The 24339-nt window shown below is 36.6% G+C and overlaps 1 protein-coding gene across 2 annotated transcripts in view; it reads left to right on the plus strand.

Moving 5' to 3' along the window:
* The window catches only part of LOC136040559 (histone-lysine N-methyltransferase 2C-like), a 173949-nt gene that overhangs the window by 59326 nt on the left and 90284 nt on the right, over nucleotides 1-24339 (plus strand). For both annotated transcript variants that reach the window (XM_065724776.1, XM_065724777.1), the window contains exons 12-17: nucleotides 481-720; nucleotides 10452-10649; nucleotides 13133-13314; nucleotides 16695-16859; nucleotides 19788-19942; nucleotides 22454-22630. In XM_065724776.1, coding sequence (XP_065580848.1) covers nucleotides 481-720; nucleotides 10452-10649; nucleotides 13133-13314; nucleotides 16695-16859; nucleotides 19788-19942; nucleotides 22454-22630 — 1117 coding nt within the window. The remainder of the gene's footprint in view (nucleotides 1-480; nucleotides 721-10451; nucleotides 10650-13132; nucleotides 13315-16694; nucleotides 16860-19787; nucleotides 19943-22453; nucleotides 22631-24339) is intronic.

Raw genomic sequence — 24339 nt, forward strand, 5'->3', positions numbered from 1 at the left:
CAACCGTATGGACATTCGGCTGTTTTTCAGGCTGTCCTCCACTGATCCCTCGAAAAAATATTTAATCTCTTTTTTCAAAATATTAAATATTAAGAATATTAAATATTCAAAATATTTAATATTTAATCTATTTTAATGATATCTTTAAGAGCGGCATTATTGAAATTTAGACAATAATTGACTAAAAAAAAAGAGTTGTTGGGCCCTTTTAGAGGTTTTCAGTTGCACCTATACCTAACAGTAGGGATGTCCCAATATAGCTGCCCCTCCCCCCTACTGCCTGAACCAATTAAAAGAATCTCTACGAAAGCATTTTTTCGTGCTTTAACTGATTTACTGGAACGTTTCAAGAAAAAAATATCTCCTTGGCATGCTTCAAAGACCCTTTGCCTTAAGAATACCCTGATATCTTAAAATGTGGACGCTTGAACTTTCTTCAAGATCGATTTTCACCTTTTTTTATTTTGTCTTTCCTTTCAGAGTGATGATAAAGCTCCTAAACCTCCTGGAAGAGGAAAACCTTTTCACCCCGCCCTCCAACGTAAGAGGCTAGGTCCCAGTTTCTCCAGCAGCGTTCGAGGCTTCCCAAGGGTGAGAGGAGGAGGAAGAGGTATGATACCTTTTCCACCTTTGTCTCAGAAACCTGGTGCCATGTCTGAAGTATTGAGGAGACGATTGCTCAGAGGCCGGGCAAGAACCTCCTTCACATCTAGCTCACAGGTAATTTCATTCTTTATTATGATATTTCAAAAGAATTTGAACCGTCTTTTCCATTGTTTATCTCCAATTGAGGGTAGAGGCTACAGTTGAGTGTTAGCTTCAAGTTTAATACCTTAGTTTAGATTGAGTATAATTTAGCTTGACTTACTTACATATTTTTGACTTTAAACTCTTGTTCGGCAGCCCAGGTGGGACAACACTTCAGTGTCATTAGTTATCTTCAGAGTGATCTAGTGTTTGGCAGCCCAGGTGGAACAACACTTCAGCGCCGTTAGTTATCTTCAGAGTGGTCTCTTGTGCGGCAATCGAGGTGGACCAGTACTTCAGCGACGTTAGTTTATCTTCAGAGTGGTCTGCCCTAAGCAAGAGTTGCATCTTCATTGTGTTCAATGTTCCTATTTGGGAATCGACGTTAATGACATCTGCCCATCTTACGCGTGGTCCACCTTTTGGGTGCGTTCAGCCGTTTGTAACTTTTTATGCAAAAAGTCCCTAAATTCCCCCAAAGATCCCTAAAATTCCCTATTTTGGAGCATGGATATATTTGAAAGATCCTTTTTAGATAGTATAGCTTCTCCACAAATCCGATTGTACTGGTCTCTTCGTTACGCTCTCGCGGTTCAGAAAGAAGCAAAACAAAACAGTTGGAACTTTGTTTATGGCAAAAGTGTCTTAACTATTGTAAATATAGCTAGCTATTAACGGCACAAAATTGACCTGTATGGTACATGGGGCTGATGGGTCAAATTGTGATGCCCTTCAAGGATAGAGAGTAACATTAGCCTTTAGGGTGAGTGGGACAGAGGGGTCATCTTGTGATAGCGTTCAAGGATAGATAATTTCCAGTAGCTTCATAAAATCGCTTTTAACTTCCAGTCGCTTCTGGTTGACTAAAGAAGACACGAGTGGCAGAAAGATCAAACGAGTGATGTAGGATTGGTGATGATGAGCTTTCTTTTCACTGCGAAATATACAGGGAAAACCTTAACTTTCGCAAAAACTTTACACATTGAATCAGCATGCTTCATCGGACGAGCACAAGAAACAGGCAGTGAATAACCCTCAATCTACTACAGTTATTATTGCTTGGACCTGCTAGGCAACAGTTCCAATCAGAAGAGCCATCACCAAACAATGGAATTAAAACTCATTAGATGTTTAGTGACAAAGATGCACCATAAAACGTAGAAATCATCTGGATATTCAAGTCCTTGCAATCTTTTGTGTCTGTAGCTTCCTGTGACAAAATCACTTATGTCTTTGAAACAATGTTCTTGGTAAGCCACCGCTTGGGATTTCAGTGGGTGCGAAGAAAGCCATATACTTAAATAAGCGATGCACTTCACCCACATTATAGACAGAATCTTATGAAGGATATAGGTGAAGTTCACTTTGTTTTTAAATACAACGAAGCTATGAAACAGCAAAGGAAAAACGAGTTGCAGATTAGAGTTTGCTTTTGGTCTTCTTTAAGAGATCAAGATGTGAGTTGTCATCTGGCGGACCTAATTCATGAGACATGCAACAGGTGAGGATATTTTAAAAAAGCTGATGACATGCATTGGGAGCGAAAATTTATTTCTTGGAAGACTAATAATGGTAGGTAACGATGGACCTAATGTCAATAAAAAGGTCTAGTCGCAAATAAATGCATTGAAGAAGAAAAATCTTCGAAAGAGTCTGTGAACATTGGAACGTGTAACATCTTTGTTGTGCACAACGCATTCATGAAAAGACTTCAGGAATTTGACGATGAGCTATCATCTTGAGGCATTGTTTCCTTGGCTGGCTTATACGATGTGACGATTTCAGAAAATGCCAGAAAAAAGGGTCCCATAAAATAGTTTCGTTCAGCACGTCCCAACAAGGTGACTGATGTTGGGTCCTGCTGTTCGTTGAGAGATTGATTGGTGGCCTACATTTGTGGAGCATTTATTGCATTATGTGCCATTAAAGCAACATTTGACGAATGTCGCGTTGTCAGCTAAGTATCTCAAGATTGTAAGCTACCTAAAAAGGGAAGATACTCATGCAGAGCTCAAGTTTGTGTATTCATCGTCTGAGCTTTTTACGAAATTCACAGCAGCGTTTCAGAAGAACGAACCCCTTTTGTACGCTGTCCATGCACTGCTGAAAACTTTCTTCTCACTGTTTTGGCGAGACTTCTGAAACCCGATATTATCATGTTTGCTGAAGAAATTTCTACCAGATTGCTCGAGAACTTGGACAACTATTTTCAGGACACTATTGTAGGTGAGCCGACTCAGTTTGTGTTAAATGGTCAGAAACTCACCTTGACATAAAGACAAGGGATCCGTCGAAGGGTAAGAAGACATTTCAAGGCAGCTGCCGAAAACTTGATCAAGAAGTACCCCATCTCTTCTAATAGCCCTCTCGAAGTGCTTAGGTGCCTGGATCCTACGTACAAAAAAAGCTATTCTAAGCTATACAACATGTGTTGTAGGAAATAACCTTTATTTTCATTTCTTTCACTGCTGTACAACTTATTTTATCAAAATTTGGGAAAATAAACATGATAGTTGAAAAACTATACATTTTCTGTTTTCAAATAATCTAAATTTGTAGGTAGACATCATCAATGCCACCTACCAAAAACATATTAATAGAAAATACTGATAATTTCGGTTAAGCAAGGTTAGGTTAGATTAGTTAGATGGCACTTAGGTGTTTGTTTATAAAGAATTTTCAAAACTTAGAGAATAGACACAAATATTAAAAAATGGAATAAAAAACAGGAAACACAAGGAAAGAAGTAAAGATAAATGGAGATACCACCAGATAGGTAATAGAAAATAGTTCAACATTATAGCCAAGAATTCTATCAGATATAGTTGTGCTTGTTTGAGCGTTCCCAGTGGTAGTAAGTGTTGATATTGCTGCAAGCCGAGAAATCACCTCATAGCGGTGAGAGGGTGTAAACGTCACCTAGCTTCACGCCAAGCGAAGTGACGGCCAACGTGCTCCGGGTGACCCGTAGGACTGGGGCCCCTGCGGTTAATCATACCCAAGAAACATCCAGAATTATGTTGAATATGTCTAATATGAGAGTGAATTTGGCTACGGCATTCCCGGCATTAAGCGATGCGTCGAGGCTGGCGACCTCGTCGAAAAGTGAGCTAGCTACCATACTATCAAGGAGACATGGCCTGAATATCGGCTGCTGGAACCTCTGTTCCATCAAATGTTCACTAACGCAAGCCTTCGTAGCTGAAGAATTTTATTTATATAACCTGGACATACTCTGTGTTTCAGAGACAAGATTAAATGGAAAAACGACACTTGACCTAATAGCCCCTTCGGGTAAAAAGGCCATACTATTCAATTCTGGCCTAATGGATGGATCTGGCCTCGCAGGAGTGGGAATAATCATGACACCCAAGATCGCATCGGGACTCCTTGACTATGAAGCAGTGTCTGACAGAATTGTGATGGCCCGTTTAAAAGGTCAGAGTAATAACCTGACAATATTATCTGTATATGCCCCTATTCGTGACGCCCCTGACTACTTGAAAGACAAATTCTATGCTGACCTCCAACTGACTATGAATAAAATTCCTCGTAAGGACATCCTCGTGATCGGTGGTGACTTCAATGCCAGGATTAGCACGAGACTAAACGATTCTGAATGGGCCATTGGCAACCACGGTTTGGGCGACCGGTGCATTAACGGAGTTAGACTTCTCATGTTTGCTATGCTGAATAATCTCAGTGTGGCTAATACATGGTTTAAACACAAACCTTGCCACACTTACACTTGGAGATCCCGAGATGGTCGAACCCGCGCCCAAATTGACTATTTACTCGTTTCTCGTCGCTGGAAGTCAATGATTAAAGACTCAAGAGTATACAGAGGGGCGGACGCTGGATCAGAAAGTGGATCCGACTCCAAAAAAGTATCTCAAAAACAGTATCCGACTAGCAGATTTGCTCCAAAAAAGTATCTGCACCTAGACGCATCCTAGACACAGCGAAACTCAAACTCCCTGAAATCAAAGAGACCTTTATGCTCGAAATTACAAACCGTTTCACGGCGTTGCAAGATAATGACCGAGAATTTAAGACCAATCAAGCAATTTCTGAGACCGAGACAAGTGCCATGACCGAGCAAGAAAATTTTAACCCATCACTAAATATAGAAAAGCGCTGGATTAAGTTCCGAAATCAAGTGAAAGAGGCAGCTACAGAAATTCTCAGAGTAAGGGACAAAAAACCCAAAAGATGGATTTCTCAGAAGACAATAGAACTCTCTTTAAGGAAGAAACAAATGACTGATAAACACTCTGCTTCTTTTAAAGCACTCCGCCAAGAATGTCACAAATCTGCTAAGGCGGACAAACAAGCATATTGGTCTAATGTAGCCTGTGAAATGGAAAAAGCTGCTGCACGCAATGATTCGTGGAAACTCTACCAGCTCCTAGGAGAATCAACCGGGAAAAAGAAGCAAAGATCTACCCCCACGCTACTTAGTAAGGACAACAAGCTTCTCACGAGCAAAGAAGATCGCATCGAACGATAGCGTGCTCACTTCCAGGAGCTTCTTCACCCATCAGAAAATGACCACAGCCAACCCATTCCATCCCACAGCAGTTCTGAGTCACCATCCGTGTATGAGGATTGCAATATCGCCCCTCCAAGCAGAGAAGAAATTATTCATGCCGTAAAACTATTAAAAAATAATAAAAGCCCTGGCATTGACGAATTACCAGCTGAACTTCTCAAGGCCCTTCCAGAAGCGGCTATCGACGAGCTCCACAACTTACTCATGGATGTCTGGGTCAACGAATACATTCCTGAAGAGTGGAGGACCTCTATAATAATTCCTGTATTTAAGAAAGGGGATCGAGCCGATTGTAAAAATTATAAAGGAATTTCCCTGATACCCATTTCTGCAAAAGTTTTCACAATAATAGTATTAAATAGGTTCAGAAATATTAGAAATGATGGGACGAGGCTAAATCAAGCAGGATTCAGACCTGGTATGGGATGCTGCGATCATATTTTTAGCCTGAGACAGATCCTGGAACACCGCCTTATACACCAGCAGGATGCAAGTCTTCATCGACTTTGTAACGGCTTTTGACTCGGTAAAGAGAATTGCCATCTGGGATGCAATGAGGGATGATGGAGTGCCCGAAAAGATATTCCGTTTAATTTAGGCTTATTACGTGGGAACGAGGGCATTTATAAGAGCTGACGGAGAAATCTCAAAAGAAATATCAATTGACAAAGGAGTGCGACAGGGTTGTGCCTTATCGCCTATTTTATTTAACTTTGTCATTGACCAGATCATGAAGACTCTTGACAAATACAAAGGTGTGACAATCAGTCCAGCACTATCAATAACAGACCTTGATTACGCCGATGATGTGGATATCTTGGCTGAGTCGATAATAGAAGCACAGCTCATGATAGACGACATTGCTGCTAGATCCCTTGCTACTGGACTAAAGATCAGCCAATCGAAAACAAAATCGATGCGCACCTCTGGGCTAGATGAAACTCCAATTACATTGAATGGCATCCCAATCGAGGACGTCCAGAATTTCAAATATCTAGGCTCCCTAATAAATCCCAAGGGCGAAGCTCTAAACGAAATACAAAGCCGCATTTCCGTAGCCTGGGCAGCATTAATCCAGCTTCGGGAGTGCCTCTGGTTACGAAATGAAATCTCCCTTCGAACAAAGCTCCGGATATATAACGCTTTGGTCTTCTCTGTGCTTCTTTATGGTTGCGAAACGTGGCCCCTCAGAGCTGGGGAAGCTAATAACCTGAATGTCTTCCACCACAAGTTTCTTCGCTGTATTCTTGGCCTGCGTCTCTCTGACCGCGTCCCTAACGATGTCATCAGAAGAAGATGTGGTGATATACCACTTGTCTCTGATGTTGTCAAAGCGAGACGTCTACGATGGTTCGGGCATACACTGCGCCGACCGGATGACTCGTTCAGCAAACAGTCCTTGAAATGCCAACCCCTTGCGCACTGGAAGAAGAAGCCTGGAGGACAAAAAAAGACATGGTTATCAACAGTTAGAGCCGACCTCGAGCCAATGGGAGGTTTCAAGAAGCACGGGCACCGATGGAATAGACAATGGATCCAGTTGATCGAGCCAATCGCACTTGAAAGAGAGCAATGGAGAGACGCATGTCGACAAATTCTGGATGCCACGATGGGCCTGGACAAGGCTCGAACGTGACCCAAGTACAAGTTAGTAAGTACAAGTACAAGCCGAGAAATCAGTAGAACCAACGCCATCATGTGCTGACCATTACTAACATCAAATCTTCTCTATGACAGCTGCTTTTCGTTAGCACAAGTATATGCTTTTGTCGAAGCTTGTAAAAGCTGCGTTGACATTATCACACGGATGTGCTAGTGTAGAGAGGGATTTTTCGCTCCCAGGAATTCTTTTTCTGTCAGACAGAGCCTCCATTTCAGAAAGGGTTCTAAATGCGAAACTGTGTGTGACTGACAAATTTAACACATGGAGGCCAATCCGAAATGTTTCCAATTGCTAAAGAATTTTCGACTACGGCTAGGTTAACTTTGTCAAAATACCAAGACTGTAGAGGAGAGGCAAAAACAAACAGCTGCTGAACGAAGCATCCAAGACCAAGAAGAAGAAAGGGAGCTTAACCAAGTTATATCTCAAGCAACAAAGCGAACTAGGTAGATTTCAGGAAACATTGCAAAAAAGCGGGCCTCTGAAAAACAAAAACGAACAATTGTTGATGCCCTATTGAAAGAGGCCACCGATCGCTTACCGAGCGCGGTGGCTCCAAAGAATTTCGTGGTCATCACCTTGGTCAACTCCTTACTAGAGAATGCCATGAAATAAATGAAACAGATGTAAAAGAGCAAACTGAAGGGACGTACAAAAGAGGAACTTGGACCTGATAAGCAAGTTCACAGATATTTTAAAGAAGTCGAAGAAGGGAATAGGTTAGCTTGCGCAAGCTGATGTCTTATGGATTTTTTTTTTCACTTGTTTCTAGTCTGGAAGTTGATTTTTTTTTTCAGTAAACATAACTGAAAGTTTGAACAAAAAGAAAATGGAAAACAAAGAAAACTGACCCGTCTCCAGTGAAAATGAGTTTCTGCCGAGGCTCATAAATATGATGATGCTTAGGATGGCTTGACAACCGTTTCTGATTCATGAGTAAAGGAATGTCTTGACTATGAATGGCAATCAAAATTCCTTTCCACTTTGGTCTCTATTGGCCTCTTTATTCACCCCAAAAGTCCCTTGACAGGTTGTCAAGTTTCTTTTCTAATGAGCAGGAATCATTCCAAGCCATGAAGATGGGTCGTCTAGGGATCCGGGCAGGTAGAAAAAGTAATTGACCTTGTCAACGTAGCGAGCGAGACTTGAGCTGCTCATCCCGCCATCTAACTTAGAATGGTTGATGCTAATTCATATTGAGCGTTTCAACAGGGTGTGTCTTTACAAGTTTGGGTTAAAAAGTAAGAAAATTTGTATCATATTTTTGTCCATTTATTTGATAAAGGTATATAGACTTCCCAGAAGGTCAAGGAAACTGAGCGCATTAGTAAGTCAGGTGTTTAGGGGCAAGAATAAAAGACGGGCTTTCGGCAAGCCAAATCTACGCTTTTTCGACCTTTTGAACCCAGCCCTTTTCGTAGTTTGAGCTTAATATCTCTCCTATACCTTATTATATAGCTGATGATATAATGCCTTGCTTAACATAAAACACGTACCACTTTCTTCTACTAATATACACAGAAAATATATAAAAAATTCCCGTTTTTGTAAAAAAAAAAAAAAAAAAAAAAAAAAAAAAAAAAAACAAGATGATGGCTCTGAACTTCCTGTTGAAGGTTGTAGATCAGAAAACTATTGGCTATCTTAGAATCTTCATTCCCCAACATTTTGACCCTTTTTAAAGTAAGTAAATGGCAAGAAATGCTGTTTTTTGGTGAAATTTCTCATTTTTAATCCAATCACTTTTGGCTCTTAGAAAAGGGCACTAGAATTTCCAGTTGAATAAGCCCTCTCCCTAGCGTGTACGACCACCCTTTCTATACAAAATGGCCTGAAAAAAGGAAACAGAGGTCTCGTCGTTTTCTAATAAGTACGTCCAAGTAGACGCACTTTGATGAGCAATGATATCTACAATTTTTTCTAAACCTTGGTATTTTCTGTAAGTGATTTTTGGACATGTTAAATTCTCTGTTACAACACTGACGGTGTGTATCCGATTGTCGCCGATACTACTCTAGGCTGTGTTTCCAAAGATTGAACTTTGGTTTGTATGAGCTTTCTTTGTTGTGATGTCACCAGAGGACAGGTTGTTTGCCATAGCACCAGTTAAATTGAAAGAGGAAAGGAAACCCTTGATAAAATTTTTAGAAAGCTTAGTAAAGGGAGATTAAAGGCATTAAATTTAAACCTTTTTTTACAAGTAACATATATGGTGTTCAAAGCTTTTACTATCAGAGGTGATTTTAGTGGAGGGGTAGAGGGGGTACTTGCCCCAGGTGCAGAAATTTGGGGACGCAAAATTTTAAATGAATAATTTATCGGTTATAATCATTTCGTAATGTTGAAGTTTTATTCGTATTAAATAAAGCAGAGGACGCAGTTAATCAATGAAAATAGCTGATAAACTATTAATAAAATAATAAAGTAAAAATAATTTAATGATTGAAATTAAAATAATTAATAATAATTAAATAATTTAAATAAATAAACTAAAAAAACAATTAAACATAAATTTTGAATTTATTAATAAATTGAAAATAATTTCGTTGAAAAGTTAAAATTTTGTTAAAATTTGGCCTAAAAATTTGTAAGAAACGATGGGGGAGAGGGGCTAATCAAGATTTTAACCCGGGTGCAAGAGAGGGACGAACCCTCACTATTGACTGTTCCCCAATTTTGCGATTTATCCGCGATAAAAAATTGGAATCTCCACGAAAATGAATAAATTAGTACTTTGTACTCCGCATTAAGGATCGATGATTTAAGAACAAGAATTGTCGGTGGTGTAATTGGCACAGCAGTTGGTGTCGATTATAACAAAGAAATGAAGCAAACTTTTGAATTGTTTTTCCCTTGAAGATTGTATGTGGTTTGTTGGGGTTCGACTATTTGGTCAGCTTTTCGCCAGTGCGTGGGAAACGAATGAGTAGTTTAGTTTTGTAAGTTTGTAAAGTTTGATGAGTAGGACTAAGATTTTTAGACTTTCTGCTTAATATTTTAGCATTTGAATTTAAATCGCTTACTTCATAAAGGTAACATCTAGAAATCAAGATACTACTGGATGACTGATTTTTTTATGGATAATATGTTCAAAACTAAATAGTTGTCCAAGCACTGGATATTTGAAACTCAATATTAAAAGTAATTCTGTATTTATTTTCAGATTCAAATTATCCGCTAGAATAAGTTTTTTGTTCTTCCAGAGAAAATCTGATATTTAGACATTTTCCCTTTCTACAATTTGCAATTTCTCTACTTTCCCTCATTTGAAAGAACACTTTTTGCAAGGCTCTGAAAAAGCCCATTTTCAATTGAATTCTACTAATTCCGATCATTAGGTAGTGCTAATTTGAGCCAATCAGATTTCTCATAGAATTTTTTGATTGGTTTAAAATTCTATGCAAAATTCGGTTTGGCTCAAATTTCCTTACTTCAGTTAACGATGTCTTTAAATTTTCTTTCTTTAAAAAAAAAACTTTTTTCTAATAGCGTACTGGATTAGATATCTACAAGGACGATGATCTAGTTAATGAGCGAGCCATTGTTCTTTTCTCTGCTACAGATGAATTTGTACTGAACCATGACATATGTGTGTTATGTGGCTCATTTGGCGCCGATCTGGAAGGAAGATTAATCCCCTGCGCTCAGTGTGGCCAATGCTATCATACATATTGTGCCAAAATCAAGGTGAATTTAGCGATTCTTCTTAATCTTCTTATTCCTCTTCTACTTCTTCCTCTTCTTCTTCTTCTTGTTTAGATTAGTATGGAGATGCTTTTGTATAATTTTAACACCGGAATCAAATTCTGAGCCCTGCACATTGTTGCTACAGTTGAGTTCAATTTCTTGGTCCCCTGAGATCAAACCCACTGTGCCACTAAGTTTAAAGTCATATCCTAGTTGTTTTTTTTTTTTCTTTCTTTCTTTCTTTCTTTCTTTCTTAAGAAAATTTCATTAACATTGTACTATGGTAGCTACGTTCTAAAGAGTATGGGTAACTTACAAGATTGGAAATTGGTACTTGTATTCACAAACAAAATCACCAACGCCATCTAGTGTTTGGAGTTTCTCAGCAGTTTTTCAGTTTTATAATAAAGTAAAGTTGTTGTAATTAACATATTTGCCAAAGTTAATGTAGATATTAGTGTCTGATCTCAGTTTCTGAAAAATTAACAATTTCAAAGCTAGAAAATATTGACGAGGAATGCCAATTTTTAGATGGCTCTGGTGATTTTTGGTCGTCACTATTGCCAATTGCCGCTCTTTTAAGTTGCATATACTTTTTGTCGCGTTGAAACTAATTATCATTAGTTATAATATGATAAATTATCTGTTATTACCCAAAATAGCAAATAGCTACAAATTCAAGCCCTTGTATTCTCACAAAAAGCAAGAGAGTAACATTTTTAGCTCTTTCTGTATTTGTAATAAAAAAATTTGAGAATTTTTCCAAATTTGAACAAATAAACTTTCAAATAGGAATAAATCCATTTATCCCCATTTGAAAGTTTATTTGTTCGTCATAGAACGGCAGTTTGATCTAAGAAAACAATACTTAATTTAAGGTGTTACGTTGATAACTTCGAAGACCACACTGCCTTTCCATGATGAAAGTAAAACAGTTCAAAATAGGGATGTTACCTTTTTATTGACAGTGAATAGATATAAAATTATTTAACTGGATATTTCGAACACATATACAGTGTTCATCATCAGCAGTAAAACTCGAAATATCCGGTTAAATAATTTTATATCTATTCACTGTCAATAAAAAGGTATCATCCCTATTTTGAACTGTTTTACTTTCGTAGGTGTTACGTTGAAAATATGAAAATTTGAAGTTACTCTGTTATTTATTTTTTATTTAAGAATTAACGACGCTTCTTGACTACTAAAGTCCCTGCGTCGGCCGTGCAGTGCATTCCTGCAGCGTGATTCGATCTCTGGGTCCCGTATTACCAAGCTAAGGTCAAATCCACTGCGCCACCACAGGACAAGTTACTGTGTTTTTGATGAGCTGGTGTCTTTTGAACATAAATAATAAATAGTTATCATTTAGGATGATTGTTTTCTGGGACGCACCCTTAATGTGTAGAAAAATTAAGATGCAAGGCTCTATGAAAAGTTAATTATCTATGACAATTTGCCGTAAGAAACTTGATCCCTGTTTTCAGACAATCTTCTGACATATAAGATTAGACTGGGCTAGACCCGTTAAGTTTTGGTCGGGTGAACGGAGTACCAAACGAATGAAATGCTAAGATACTTGGCTCTTTACCCATTTTTATAGGGGAAAAATTCCTGCGCCTTTTTTCAATATTTCAATGACTCTTAATTGTGAGAAAACAAGAATTGGCTAGACTTAGAAAGCGAATCCAGCCTGCTAGTGAAAAATGCTTCTGACTAGCGGTTTTTTGTGCTAAATTCAAATTACTTTTTACAATTAGTTTTTAAATGAGAATCAAACAATTAGATCATTTATTTTAAAAATAAAGGTAGCCAAAAGATATGAGTAAAAAACCAGGAAATTGTAAAAGTTTAGTATTTGATCTAGAAGAAAATAATAAATACTATTTTACAAATAAACAAATACAATAATAAATGCAAGTACCTTTTTTAGATAGTATTTGCAAATATTGAAGTCTACTCTTCTAGACTTAAAATGAATTTTTTTTTAAAGTTTTTTTTACAATTCGTTTGTAAACGAGAATCAAAGAATTAATTTATTTTGAAACTAAAGGTAGCCAAAAGATGTGAGTAAAAAAACAGGAGATTATAAATGTTTAGTATTTGATCTAGAAGAAGATAATGAATACTATCTTACAAATAAATAAGTACAATAATAAATACAAGTACTATTTTTGATAGTATTTGCAAATATTAAAGTCTACTGTTCTAGACTTCAAATTAATTTTTTTTAAATATTTTTTTTTACAATTCGTTCTTAGATGAGAATCAAACAATTAAATCATTTATTTTGAAAATACAGGTAGCCAAAAGATGTGAGTAAAAATCATGAAATTTTAAAAGTTTAGTATACGATCTAGAAGAAGAAGTCTGGTAACAGAAATTAAAAAAGTTCGGCATAAAAAACAAAATACTCTTAGTAGAGTCCCTTACAAAACGAAAAACATCTCTGTATAACTGTAATTACTCTTTTATGTTTTCAGTTAACGAAGACCATGATAATGAAGGGTTGGCGCTGTTTCGAGTGCACCATCTGTGAGGGTTGTGGAACAAAGAATGATGAAGCTAGACTTATTATTTGTGAAGAATGTGAAATCACTTACCACATTTACTGCACCGATCCTCCTTTAGACTATGTTCCAACTAGTGGATGGAAATGCAAATGGTAAGTTATTTGTATTTGCAGCCAAATTAAATTATCATACGGACGTTCCCTTGCTGGCTCTCTAGTGCAGGCACTTGTGCAGGATTTTTTCGGGAGGGGAGGGGAGTAACAAAAAAAAATTATTTGATAATTTAAATAAGAAATGCTTGAACATATGACGAAAATTGGATTTTGGGTAGGCTTGCTTAGGTTACTACTCTATTGCATCTTGTTTATCACCTGCTAAGATAGTTGATCAAGTGATACTTGTATTGGCTTCTATTACTGATGATATATTTCTCACTGTCTTCACGGTGTACCTTTTTCAGGTTAATGAAATAGGAATTATGAGTGTTCTGTTAGTCTTATTTAACGTTTTATTCCCCTTTCTCTCTTTCTAATTTCTCATCTACATTTTTCTATTATTCTCCTCCTTAATTGTTATTATGCTTTATTAATTTTTCCTTTTATTCTATTGTTTGTCATTGAAGGTACTTATACTCGAGTTTTTTTATATTATTATTGGTGTTTGGTCTATATATACTTAATGTTCCTTAATTCTTTTCTGGCAATTCTGGTCGTGTTTTTTTTTTTACCGTTGTATGTCTGTCTCCTGAGGGCAAATGTTACTTTAAAAGACCGAAATTGGATGGAGAATGTCGACATTCACTTGTGAATGTCCGAAATTACTGTTTTTTCCTTGTATTTAGTCAGCTTTTCCAGCCAGATTTTTTAATTTCATGGAAGGTTTGATGGTGACAGGTCAGGTTAGGTTTTTAATCCATTTCTGAGATTTATAACCCAATTTAAACTAACCCAACCAAGCTTTAATTTTTACCATCAAACCTTGCATAAGACTGATGAAGCTGACTGGTAAAGTTGATTGAATCCAAGTAGAGAAAGGATAATAACTAAATATTGGGCATCAATGTTTAATTTGGTCGCCTGTAGACTAATTTTGCTAAAGGTTTAAGTTTGCCTCACATAAAATCCAGAAAACGGAACTTTCCTGATTATTACAATCTTTTATGGCAAATCTTTGTCAAACTGGAGCCAGAAGCTATTTTATAATGTAAGAAACTAGAGAAAGTCTCAATCGAACTATATTTTTTTTAATATTATTATTTTTTCTTTTTTTATTGTGCTATTTCCAAATGAGCCTCAGAGTCCCCTGGGCGATGTTTAGCTAGATGTTCGCAAGAAAGAGTTGCTTTGTAAAGCGGTCGATCTTTTAAGACATTACATAATCTACGCAATCTTTGCAGCTAAGCACCCCTCAAGGGGACTTGATACTGCAAGAGCCATGGTCTGTGTTACCATTAAAAATTATGTTAAAAGAAAGTACTTTTGAGTTTTGTCACATTAAATTGTTTTTATTTGATTAAGAACCTCTACGTGAGAACTTGATATGGACTATATGGTGACTAGTTCTTCAGTCAGAAAGTGGAGGCTAAATTTGTAATGGGTAGACATCACTCTCCACGGATTGGCCTTGATTAGAAATACTGTATGGATTTCCTACTAATAGGCGTGAAGTTTAATAGGATTACCTACTAAGGATCACTTACTAAAACAGTTGGACTTTTACAATCCTTGTATAAAAAGACAAAAATCAGGTTAATTGTTTTGGGTTAAGGTATTTCCAGTCCCTTCTTCTTTTGAACAAAAGTATTATAATTCTGCTTGGGGACTTATATTTCATGTCATTCGTTTGAAAATTTGTCTGCAACAAAATGAAAAGGAAAATAAAACAATAAATTAGTATTTACAAAGCAATAATAGTAAAATTTAAATGTGAGAGAGAGAGCGTAAAATATGAAAAAGTAAAATGTAAATGTAGAAATATAAAAAAAAATATATAAGTAAAATGTAATGTGGCCTATACAAGAAAAAAGTTACAGCTTGAAAAGTTATAATTCAAACCAAAGAGCATGAGTAACTCACACGAGTGGAAACTGGGGCTAGTGTTAACAGAAAAATACTATCAAACGCCATCTACCACATTGTGACGCTGGGCGTTTGTTTAAGCTCTGTATGCATTTTTCTGTCAGGAACTGAGATCAGATACTTATTACTACGCTAATTTAACTAAATTAATTATTATTATTATTGCACTGAAAAATACCAAGTGTCCCCAAACGCTGGATGGCATTGATAGTTTTTGTTTCTGTCGATACTAGTGCTAGTTTCCATTCTATAAGATACCCATACTCTTTTATTCAAACTAGAATATTTAACCATGGGTAATGTTTTTTTTCTTTCATGTTTTTGAAATGGATTGATGTTGCGATATCCTTGGAGCCTATTGGGCTTGACTGTTTAATTGTTTGTTATCGTGTTGGTTTAGATCCTCAGTAAGAGATTGGGCATAATTAACGCTACCTAGTTTGGTCAGGAGGATTCTCCTCCCAGGAAAACCCCAAAAGAATGTTTTGGTATTTCTAGCGCCCTTCCTTAAATAAAGTTCTTATTGCCCCCTCCCTGCCTAAAAACGTGAATGTGTGTGTGTGAATATTTGTGGGATCAGTTTATAAGATTTATTTATTGGAAAACTGCATTATTTTGGTATTTCTATCGTCTTTTCTTAAATAATTTTCTTATTACCCCCTCCCTCCCTAAAAACATGAATGTGTGGGCAAAGATTCTTGGGGCCAGTTAAACAGATTTATTTATTTCTATCTAACGTGTTTTTTTTCTATTGGTTTTATCATGTATTTCAAATGGTGGTTAAAAAATAAAGAGTGGTTTGTATTATTAAAAGTTTTATTTGTTTTTATGTTTTTGTTATTATGTAATTTATTGTTTGATTTTGTTCTTACTTCTGGCATTTTTTTTATTTACAGTTTCGAAAGAAAGATTTTGTTTTAAGTCAACTTAATTGTTATGAAATTGAATAAACTATAGTCATAGATTTTTTAGCTAGTTTTGATCCATAATAAATACAAAAACCGTGTCTGTATATGCTCATTAATCTGTGTTATTATGTTTAAGGCGCATAGTTTGTCAGAGTTGTGGGTCCCATAAACGTTCCGTTAATGGATAGATAACGTTTAATCCTTGCAGTTGAAATTTCCCAAACGGGGAGCAATTTCTACTCCTCCCCCTTTTTTGAATCGAGCTTCTCTATCATTCGTTGTTGTCTAGTTGATTTCAAAGTCATTTCTTAGCTTGGCGTAATTGAATATTTATTTATATTTAAATTTACTGTATTTTGTAGTTCTGCTCTGATTTAAAATTTAAACAAATTAAAGCAATTTGGAAATACTACCTAAAATAATTCCAGGGGAATTTTAATTCCTATTATATTTTTATATATTTTTGTTAATTATATTATATATTTTATATTATAGTCTATGTTATAAAATAATAATTTGTTATATATACTATATTACATATTTTAGGTGCACAGTTTGTCAGAATTGCGGATCCAATGACCCTGGTATTAATGGAACCTGGTTCAATAACTTTACACTCTGTGCACCTTGCCAGTCAATGACCGTTTGTCCTCAGTGCAATTTCAACCATACTGAGGGAGAATTAATTATCCAGTGTTCCCAGTGTGATAGGTATGGCTTTTGTGATGTATTACTTAGTTGCAATATTTTATTGAGGTCACTCAGAAAAGCCAAAGTTAAAAATATAATGAAAGCAGACCAATCGATTTTGCTGCAGACTTCTTAACTTTACAGTAGACCTGATACCCACAACGCGATGGAAACATAGAAATAGATTATACACTCTATGGTTCAACTTGAAGAATGTTCAAGCCCTTCCCCTCTATAACAGACGCACGCACACATATACACAAATACTCTCTCTTTTTCTTTTTTTCTCTTTCTGTTTTTCTCTCATTTTCTCTTTTCCTCTCTTTCTTTTTCTCTCCCTTCCTCTTTTTCTCTCTCTTTCTCTTTCCCCCTCTTTTTCTATTCTATCTAAATTTTTTTCTCCCTTTCTCTCACTCTCTTTCTCTTCTCTCTCTCTCATTCCTTTTCTCTTTTTCTTTCTCCTTTCTCTCTCTTTCTCTTTTTCCTCTCTTTCTCTTCTCTCTCTCATCCCTTTTCTCTCTTTCTTTCCCTTTTCTCTCTCTTTCTCTCTCTTCTCTCTTTCTCGTTTATTCTCGCTCTCTTTCTCTTTTTTCTCTCTTTCTCTTATTTTTTCTCTCCAAAAGAGGAAACCTAATCTAAAAGAAATCTAAAAGAGGAAACCAAAGTTTTAGAACAACAAAACAAAATAGTAAACCGTCTAGCTAAGCTGTCTTGCATTACCTACAAATTTCACTAAATTAATTTCAAATACTTTAGTTAATATTAGTTGTCTTCGGATTTTGACCTTTTCGAAGTTCTTTTTTACTTTATATTGTATTGGCCTGGAGATAGATTACTCAAGTAGGGATCAAGAAAGTGTTAAAGGGGACTGGCAGAACGATTTGGGAATATGCTAAACCTTGATAAGGTTGTTGGAATTGATATAGAAAAGAATGAATTTTCAACAATTCAGTAAAAGGCAATTTATTTTGCGAGGAGCTAGAAGTTTTGAAAGGGAATGACGGTTTATTTTGCGAGGAGGAATTGGGGATAGTACTAAAATGATTGAAGAATGATGATGCTTTAAGTGGTAATTACGCAATAAGTGAATCTTCAAAATATGGCCAAGTTAGAGATAAGATGCCAAAGACGATGAATATGACCTTGTAAAAAGAAAAGCACCAGGGTCTTAAGAAAAATTTACTCGAACACCTTTATAAGCAAGGTATTAAGAGTGAGTGTGATAATTACAGAGGCATTAGCTTGATTTCTGCAGGAAACGCACTATATAGCATGAGGATACTTATTAGACTAAGGGGAGTTGTAGATAAAGCTTTAAGAGGAGGACATCATGGTTTAAGGAGTGGGAGAGAATGCGTTGACGTAATTTTCACTCTTTCGTGAATAATTGAGAAGTGTTCGACAAAGACACGTGGTTGTTTTTTCCCCAACCACGCATAGCACTCCCGACGAAAGGCAGTGAATCAAGATAATACTACCCTTCCTGCACAGATCATTATATGCATACGAAACAGTCTTGAAAGTTAAGTCGGAATCATCAAACTCGTATAGTCTTCATTATTAGGCGTATAGAGTTCTAAGAGGCAGATGATTCAAGTGCCCGAGATGTAAAATGTTAGCGAAATGAACGAACTTTTGAGTTTTGAGAATTCAGGGTGTTTGAATAGGATTGAAAATTGATGTTAAGAAGACTAAGTCGCTTAGACTAGAAATAAATGAGGGTAAAGAAGTAGTGTTAGGTAAGAGGAAACTGCATCTAGTACACAGTTTTACATACGTAGGCAGTATTTTAAGTAAAGATGATGGGTGTAGTAAAGACGTGTGTGTTCATGCGGTTGAAAAAAGTGTCGAAGGATAGGAAGCTAAGTCTGCAGTCTAAGATTAGAATATTGGAAGTGGAGTTTATGAACCCGGCCAAGTATAAATCGTAAATTATAATAAGACAAGAAATGAATAAAAAGTGGCAAAGATTGATTGCAAATTTGAAAGACTCATGTACAAAGTTTGCTTGCTGGTGCAAATTTTAAAAATCCGTGACCAATAGAAAATTTTTGAAAAGTATGAAAAATATTGACAGAATTTTTGAAAATGAGACTGACGTAAATTTATTTTCCTGACGCAAAATCGCTTTCAATAACTTAAAATCGCCTCTACATAAATCATAAATTGTAATAAAACAAGAAATCGATTAAAAATGGCAATGACTGATTACGCATTTTAATGACTCATGCATAAAGTTTGTTTGCTGGCGTAAACTTTAAAAAATCAGTGACCAAAAAAAAAAATTCTGGAAAGCATAAGATTTTTTAAATTTTGTCAGAATTTTTGAAAATGGGACACAGACGTAATTTTATTTTCCTAACGCAAAATAGCCTCTGCATAACAGAAGCTGCGAAACTGCAGATCTGCAGTTTCATCACTTTCATCAAACCCTTGCGTTGTGTTTGTAAAAATGGGAAAGATAAAAAGATAATCGATTTGATTTCGAATTGTCCGATAACAAAGATCAACGTCGCGATCACATCTTAAATGAAACTACGCTTAAGTTTTGAGACTACTAGGCTATGGGTTAGTTTTTCCTAAAGTTGATTTTATTAACCCATATTAGAAATTGCTTAATATGACAAAACTAACAAATAACTTAAAGAAAGAAAATGAAACGTCAATTGCTGCGCTGTTGTAAGGTGAACATTCGGATCGGAGATTAGAAATAAATTTAAAACTAAGTTTTAGAAAGAAATAAAACCTATGTTTTGGGTGTGACTTTATTAGAAAAAGATTTTATAAAATGAGTATATTCTATTTGGGGATGATCCTTTGATACCAACATGTTGGTGTAGATGGTATGCGAATTTACTTTTATTTTAAATATTTAAAATATGGTGTAATAATTATTCAAAATATCTAAATAAATATTGAAATATATTTTAATTATGGTGGTTGTTTCAGATGGTCCCATGGAAAATGTGACGGCATATCATCAGAGCAGGAAGCTGAAAATATAGTGACCGAGGGTTATACCTGTCCTCTGTGTCGTCCTGTGGAACTCACTCCGTCCCACATGTCCTCATCTCTCAAGGGAATTTCGCCTCCAACAAGTCCAGGTAAGAGTAATTCGTTCCATTCCTGCTTAGTCAAGATGCAGGGTGAATAATTTAACTAATTGTATTAGTTATGTAATTTAATTAGTTAATCGAGAAACTCTGCCTATGTTGTTTGGCCCTCAAATAGTGACAAAGTTTGTTTCGTTGATTTTTTTGTGAATTGTAGAAAATAAAGTTATCAATTCATTAATCATTCCAATTCTTAATTTTGTACTAAAATTGTTGCAAAACACTGCATTCTTGTTGTTAGTTTCTATGTTTGTTTATTGATCTAACTAATGCTTTTTTTTTGTAGACGCCAAAGATTGATGAATTGAACGGATAAATTTTTTTGAGGGAATATTTTGGGGTCTACTTCGAGGGGCCTAATTATTACGTTAGAATATTTTTATATAGAATGTGGAAGCCCGTAAGGCAGTAACTTCAATTTGTCGAGTATTATTACTTTTTTCTGCTTTTATTGTTTATTTTTGTGTATGGCAACTGGCTTATAAATATACATATGTATGTACTTAACAAAAAATGAAGGTCCTCCATCGCCATTCCTGGCGCCATCCATCGCCAATGCCATCGCCATCGAGTCGACGTTACAATTTCTGGGTCTGTTGCAGGACAAGTGATCTGTGTGTGCATTAAGATTACGCTGACACAAGTAGCAATTCAAAGTGACATCATTGTCACTACTAGTACTACTACTAACAAGTCACTGCGCCTCCTAAGGCCAACAGCTGCATCTACTCCTCTTCCACCCCAAATTATTCAAAGCTTCACTCTTCAACCCTCCCACTAAGTTTTAATTGTGTCTGCTCCTCCTTCACCCCAACTTATTCAAAGGTTCACTCTTCAACCCCTCCCACTAAGTTCTAATTTCTTTTGAATATTTTCGTGTGATCCCACCCCATTAGGGGACGACCTGCTTTCCGGTTGGCCCCTGATTAACGTCTGATGTTGCCACTGTTGAAATGGCATTATTGATATGAAATGATGTATAATACCGGTTCACATCAAAACTTGATAAATTTCAATCACCACTGCTGCTAGTACTACTAACTCACCGCAATACCAAGCCGCCTGAAGCCGAAAGAGCTACGCATGCTCCTCCTTCATCCCCATCTATTCAAAGCCCCCCTCTTTACACCCTCCCAGGAAGTTCCCATTTCCCTTGATCTTTCCTTATGACCTCTTCCCACACCAAAAAAACACTCCAAAAGTTGCACAACAGTTTAAAGAATCTTTAACGTGTATGCATATCTATAAAAAATGTACGGTGTATCTATTTTTTTGTGCCATTGTAGATGTCATATAGACGTTGTATGTGGCCTTTGCCATATAGATGAAGATTGAGTTTTTCAAAAGTCTCTGGAAGAAGTGGTGGTTGCAGCCTGCACACAATATTTTATCTTCAAGAGGTTAATGTGTACATACTTGTTTTTGTCCAAGGGGCACGGGTTCGATCGCTGTCCTAGCCAGTTATTTAATTTGGGATGGGGACCAGTGGCGGGACTCTGTAAGCTCAATCAGAGTCAACCAAGCTCTAAATGGGTACCTGGAAAAGTATGGGGAAGGTAAGCAGGAAGGGTGTACAAAAGAACTGGATGACTGCCCCCCTCCATTGCACTTCCTGGCTGAAGGGCCACGAAACGGAGATCACCACCGCCGGTTTGGACCTTGAAGTTCTAGTGCCATCATACTTACTTACTTTACTTGTATTTTGCCTAAAACGTGTTTATTTTTGTAAAGTGTTTTTTTTGTTTTTTGTTTTTTATGTGTGTGTGTTATACGTGTGTAATAACCAAAAAATAGAGGGTGAAAATCCGGTATTGGCATCGTGACTTCACACGAACTTTTAAAGTATTTTTCTATACTTACCGAGTGGTTTGGTTATTGTACAAGTTATTTTCTATCACATTTTTGTATTTTTTGTAATTTTTTCCAAAGAGATTGCATTACATCCATATGATATAGTCATCATATTGCATGCAGCATAATCATTCAATGGCATAAAACGTTGCATTTATATTCTGTTATTATTTTACATTTGCCGAGTACTATAAGCTATTATAAGGGTATATATCCACAAATGGTAAAAAAATTAGCTTTCATTTGCTGGGTCAATACGTATTCAACAAGGTCTACAAGGTCGTCTCATGGCGGTAGGGAAAGGTGACTTACACACAACGGATTTTTTTTTCTCGATTTCTAACCAACCCTAAAAACGACCTAATAGAGCTTGGCTATGCACTGATATCGGGAATGAACCCCATTTTTTTGAAAACATAGCTATGGATAATTCTAGTCACTAAGTATAGTTATTGATATAGTTAATGAAAGCTGTAGTTACTTGTCAAGTTTTCAACTTGTGAAAGCCAGTGTAAGCTAACATGCCAACATTGAATTTTCACCCTAAGATGAAAACACCCTCTACGGCTTTTTCAAGCACCCTCCTTTAAAAAAACTCTAATACCACCCTCTTAAAAATTTTTCGTCACTTTATTTGTGTATTTGTTGCAGAGCCATATCGGTTTAAGCCATCAAGTGATTACCTCATGGATGGGATATACTTGTCAGAAAATGGGATGTCTATGTTGAGAGCTCAGTTGCCACAAGAGGCTCCGTCAAAAAGAGGCAGAGGGGCCATGAGGAAGGGCCGAGAAAATGAAGGGTGGGAGTCTGGACCTGGAAATCAAGGTAGTTTAAAATGTTCTGTTTGTCATAATTTTACTCTTTATGTGTTTCTAAGTTGGGAGTATCTAGAAGTCAGTCCAACTTTTTTTTTTTACTTTTTTTTTCACGGACAAATTTGTTTAGTATTTCCAGGCTCAGAGGAGTAAAAGTTGTCATTGTATGGCCTTATGGGCTTAAGTTGATAAGGACCCATGTTAGAGGCTGGAAAATAAAGGGAATTACCAGACTTTATTTATTTGTTTGTTTGTGACACTGATGATTATGAAACAAACTAGATATTATCTAATTGATTTACATTATACACACATTTAAGCATATTATGCATATAGAAGTCCTTAAGGACTTAAGTCCTTAGACTAAAAAAGTTGAACTTTTTGACGCTCTAGTACGCATTCCATAAACTCCCAAGCTTGACAAGATTTTTATGTTCTCAGTAACTGTATTATAAGTGTGATTATTTGTAGCTTAAATTTAACTTAAGTACTAAGCTACTGTACTTAAGTACTAACTAAATCTAACTTAACTACATTTTTTATTAAAATTTCAGTCTCTGAGATACTAGAGGTATTTTAAGCCTTTTTTCTCCAGTCAGGATTGGTCTCACCTATGAAGCCTGTGTACGTTTTCAAATGCAATCATTAGACCATGCAGCATATGCACGTTCTCAAGTGTAACCATTAGATTGGACAGCCTATGCATGTTTTCAAGCGCAACCATTAGAAAATTTTCATGTTCTATAACTGATTTATGTCAGATGCGTGAAAAGTGTCATATGCACCCTTTTGTTTTGGGCGTGACTGTATTATCATCCACTAATTAAGTTAGATATGGCCAAAATTTAGATCAAGGTGCCAGATTCCTTATGTTGCAAATGAACTTCATTTGCCTGAGACAATTCCAAGAGTCGTTTCTCATTGAAACAAGAGCCAAGAGCTCATATGGCACTTGTGACGAGGTCGGAAGAGCCAAGAGCTCATATGGCACTTGTGACGAGGTCGGAAGAGCCAAGAGCTCATATGGCACTTGTAACGAGGTCGGAAGAGCCAATAGCTCATATGGCACTTGTGACGAGGTCGGAAGAGCCAAGAGCTTATATGGCACTTGTGACGAGGTCGGAAGAGCCAAGAGCTTATATGGCACTTGCGACGAGGTCGTAAGAGCCATGAGCTCATATGGCACTTGTGGCGAGGTCGGAAGAGCCAAGAGCTCATATGACACTTGTGACGAGTTCGGAAGAGCCAAGAGCTCATATGGCACTTGTGACGAGGTCGGAAGAGCCAAGAGCTCATATGGCACTTGTGACGAGGCTGGAACCTAAAATTAGACTCGGTACTCCGGTTTCCAAGAGTCGCTTATCATTGAAAAAATATATTTTGAAGATTATTCCTTATCAGGATGTGGGGACTGTGGGGGCGGGGTGTGGGGTTTGTTTGCTGTCTCTTCTTCTTGCCTTTTAGTGCTTGTCATGATTTTTCGTGTTTTGGCTCAAGATGTTTGAGTTACTTTGCGTTTCTCTTGTGTTACTTATTTATTAGATGATACATCTAGTTCTGCTCTCTGTGGGCTAGAATTGAAATTTTGTTGTAACTTTGTAGTAATGCCAATTGCAGATTTGTTTACTACAGATTGTGCTGAATCTCTTTACTATAGATACAATTCTTTTCTGAAAATAAAAGCTCAAAATTTAGAATGTATTAAATACGAGATACTAA

Source organism: Artemia franciscana, chromosome 21 (genome assembly GCF_032884065.1).
Source record: "Artemia franciscana chromosome 21, ASM3288406v1, whole genome shotgun sequence".
Lineage (NCBI taxonomy): Eukaryota > Metazoa > Arthropoda > Branchiopoda > Anostraca > Artemiidae > Artemia > Artemia franciscana.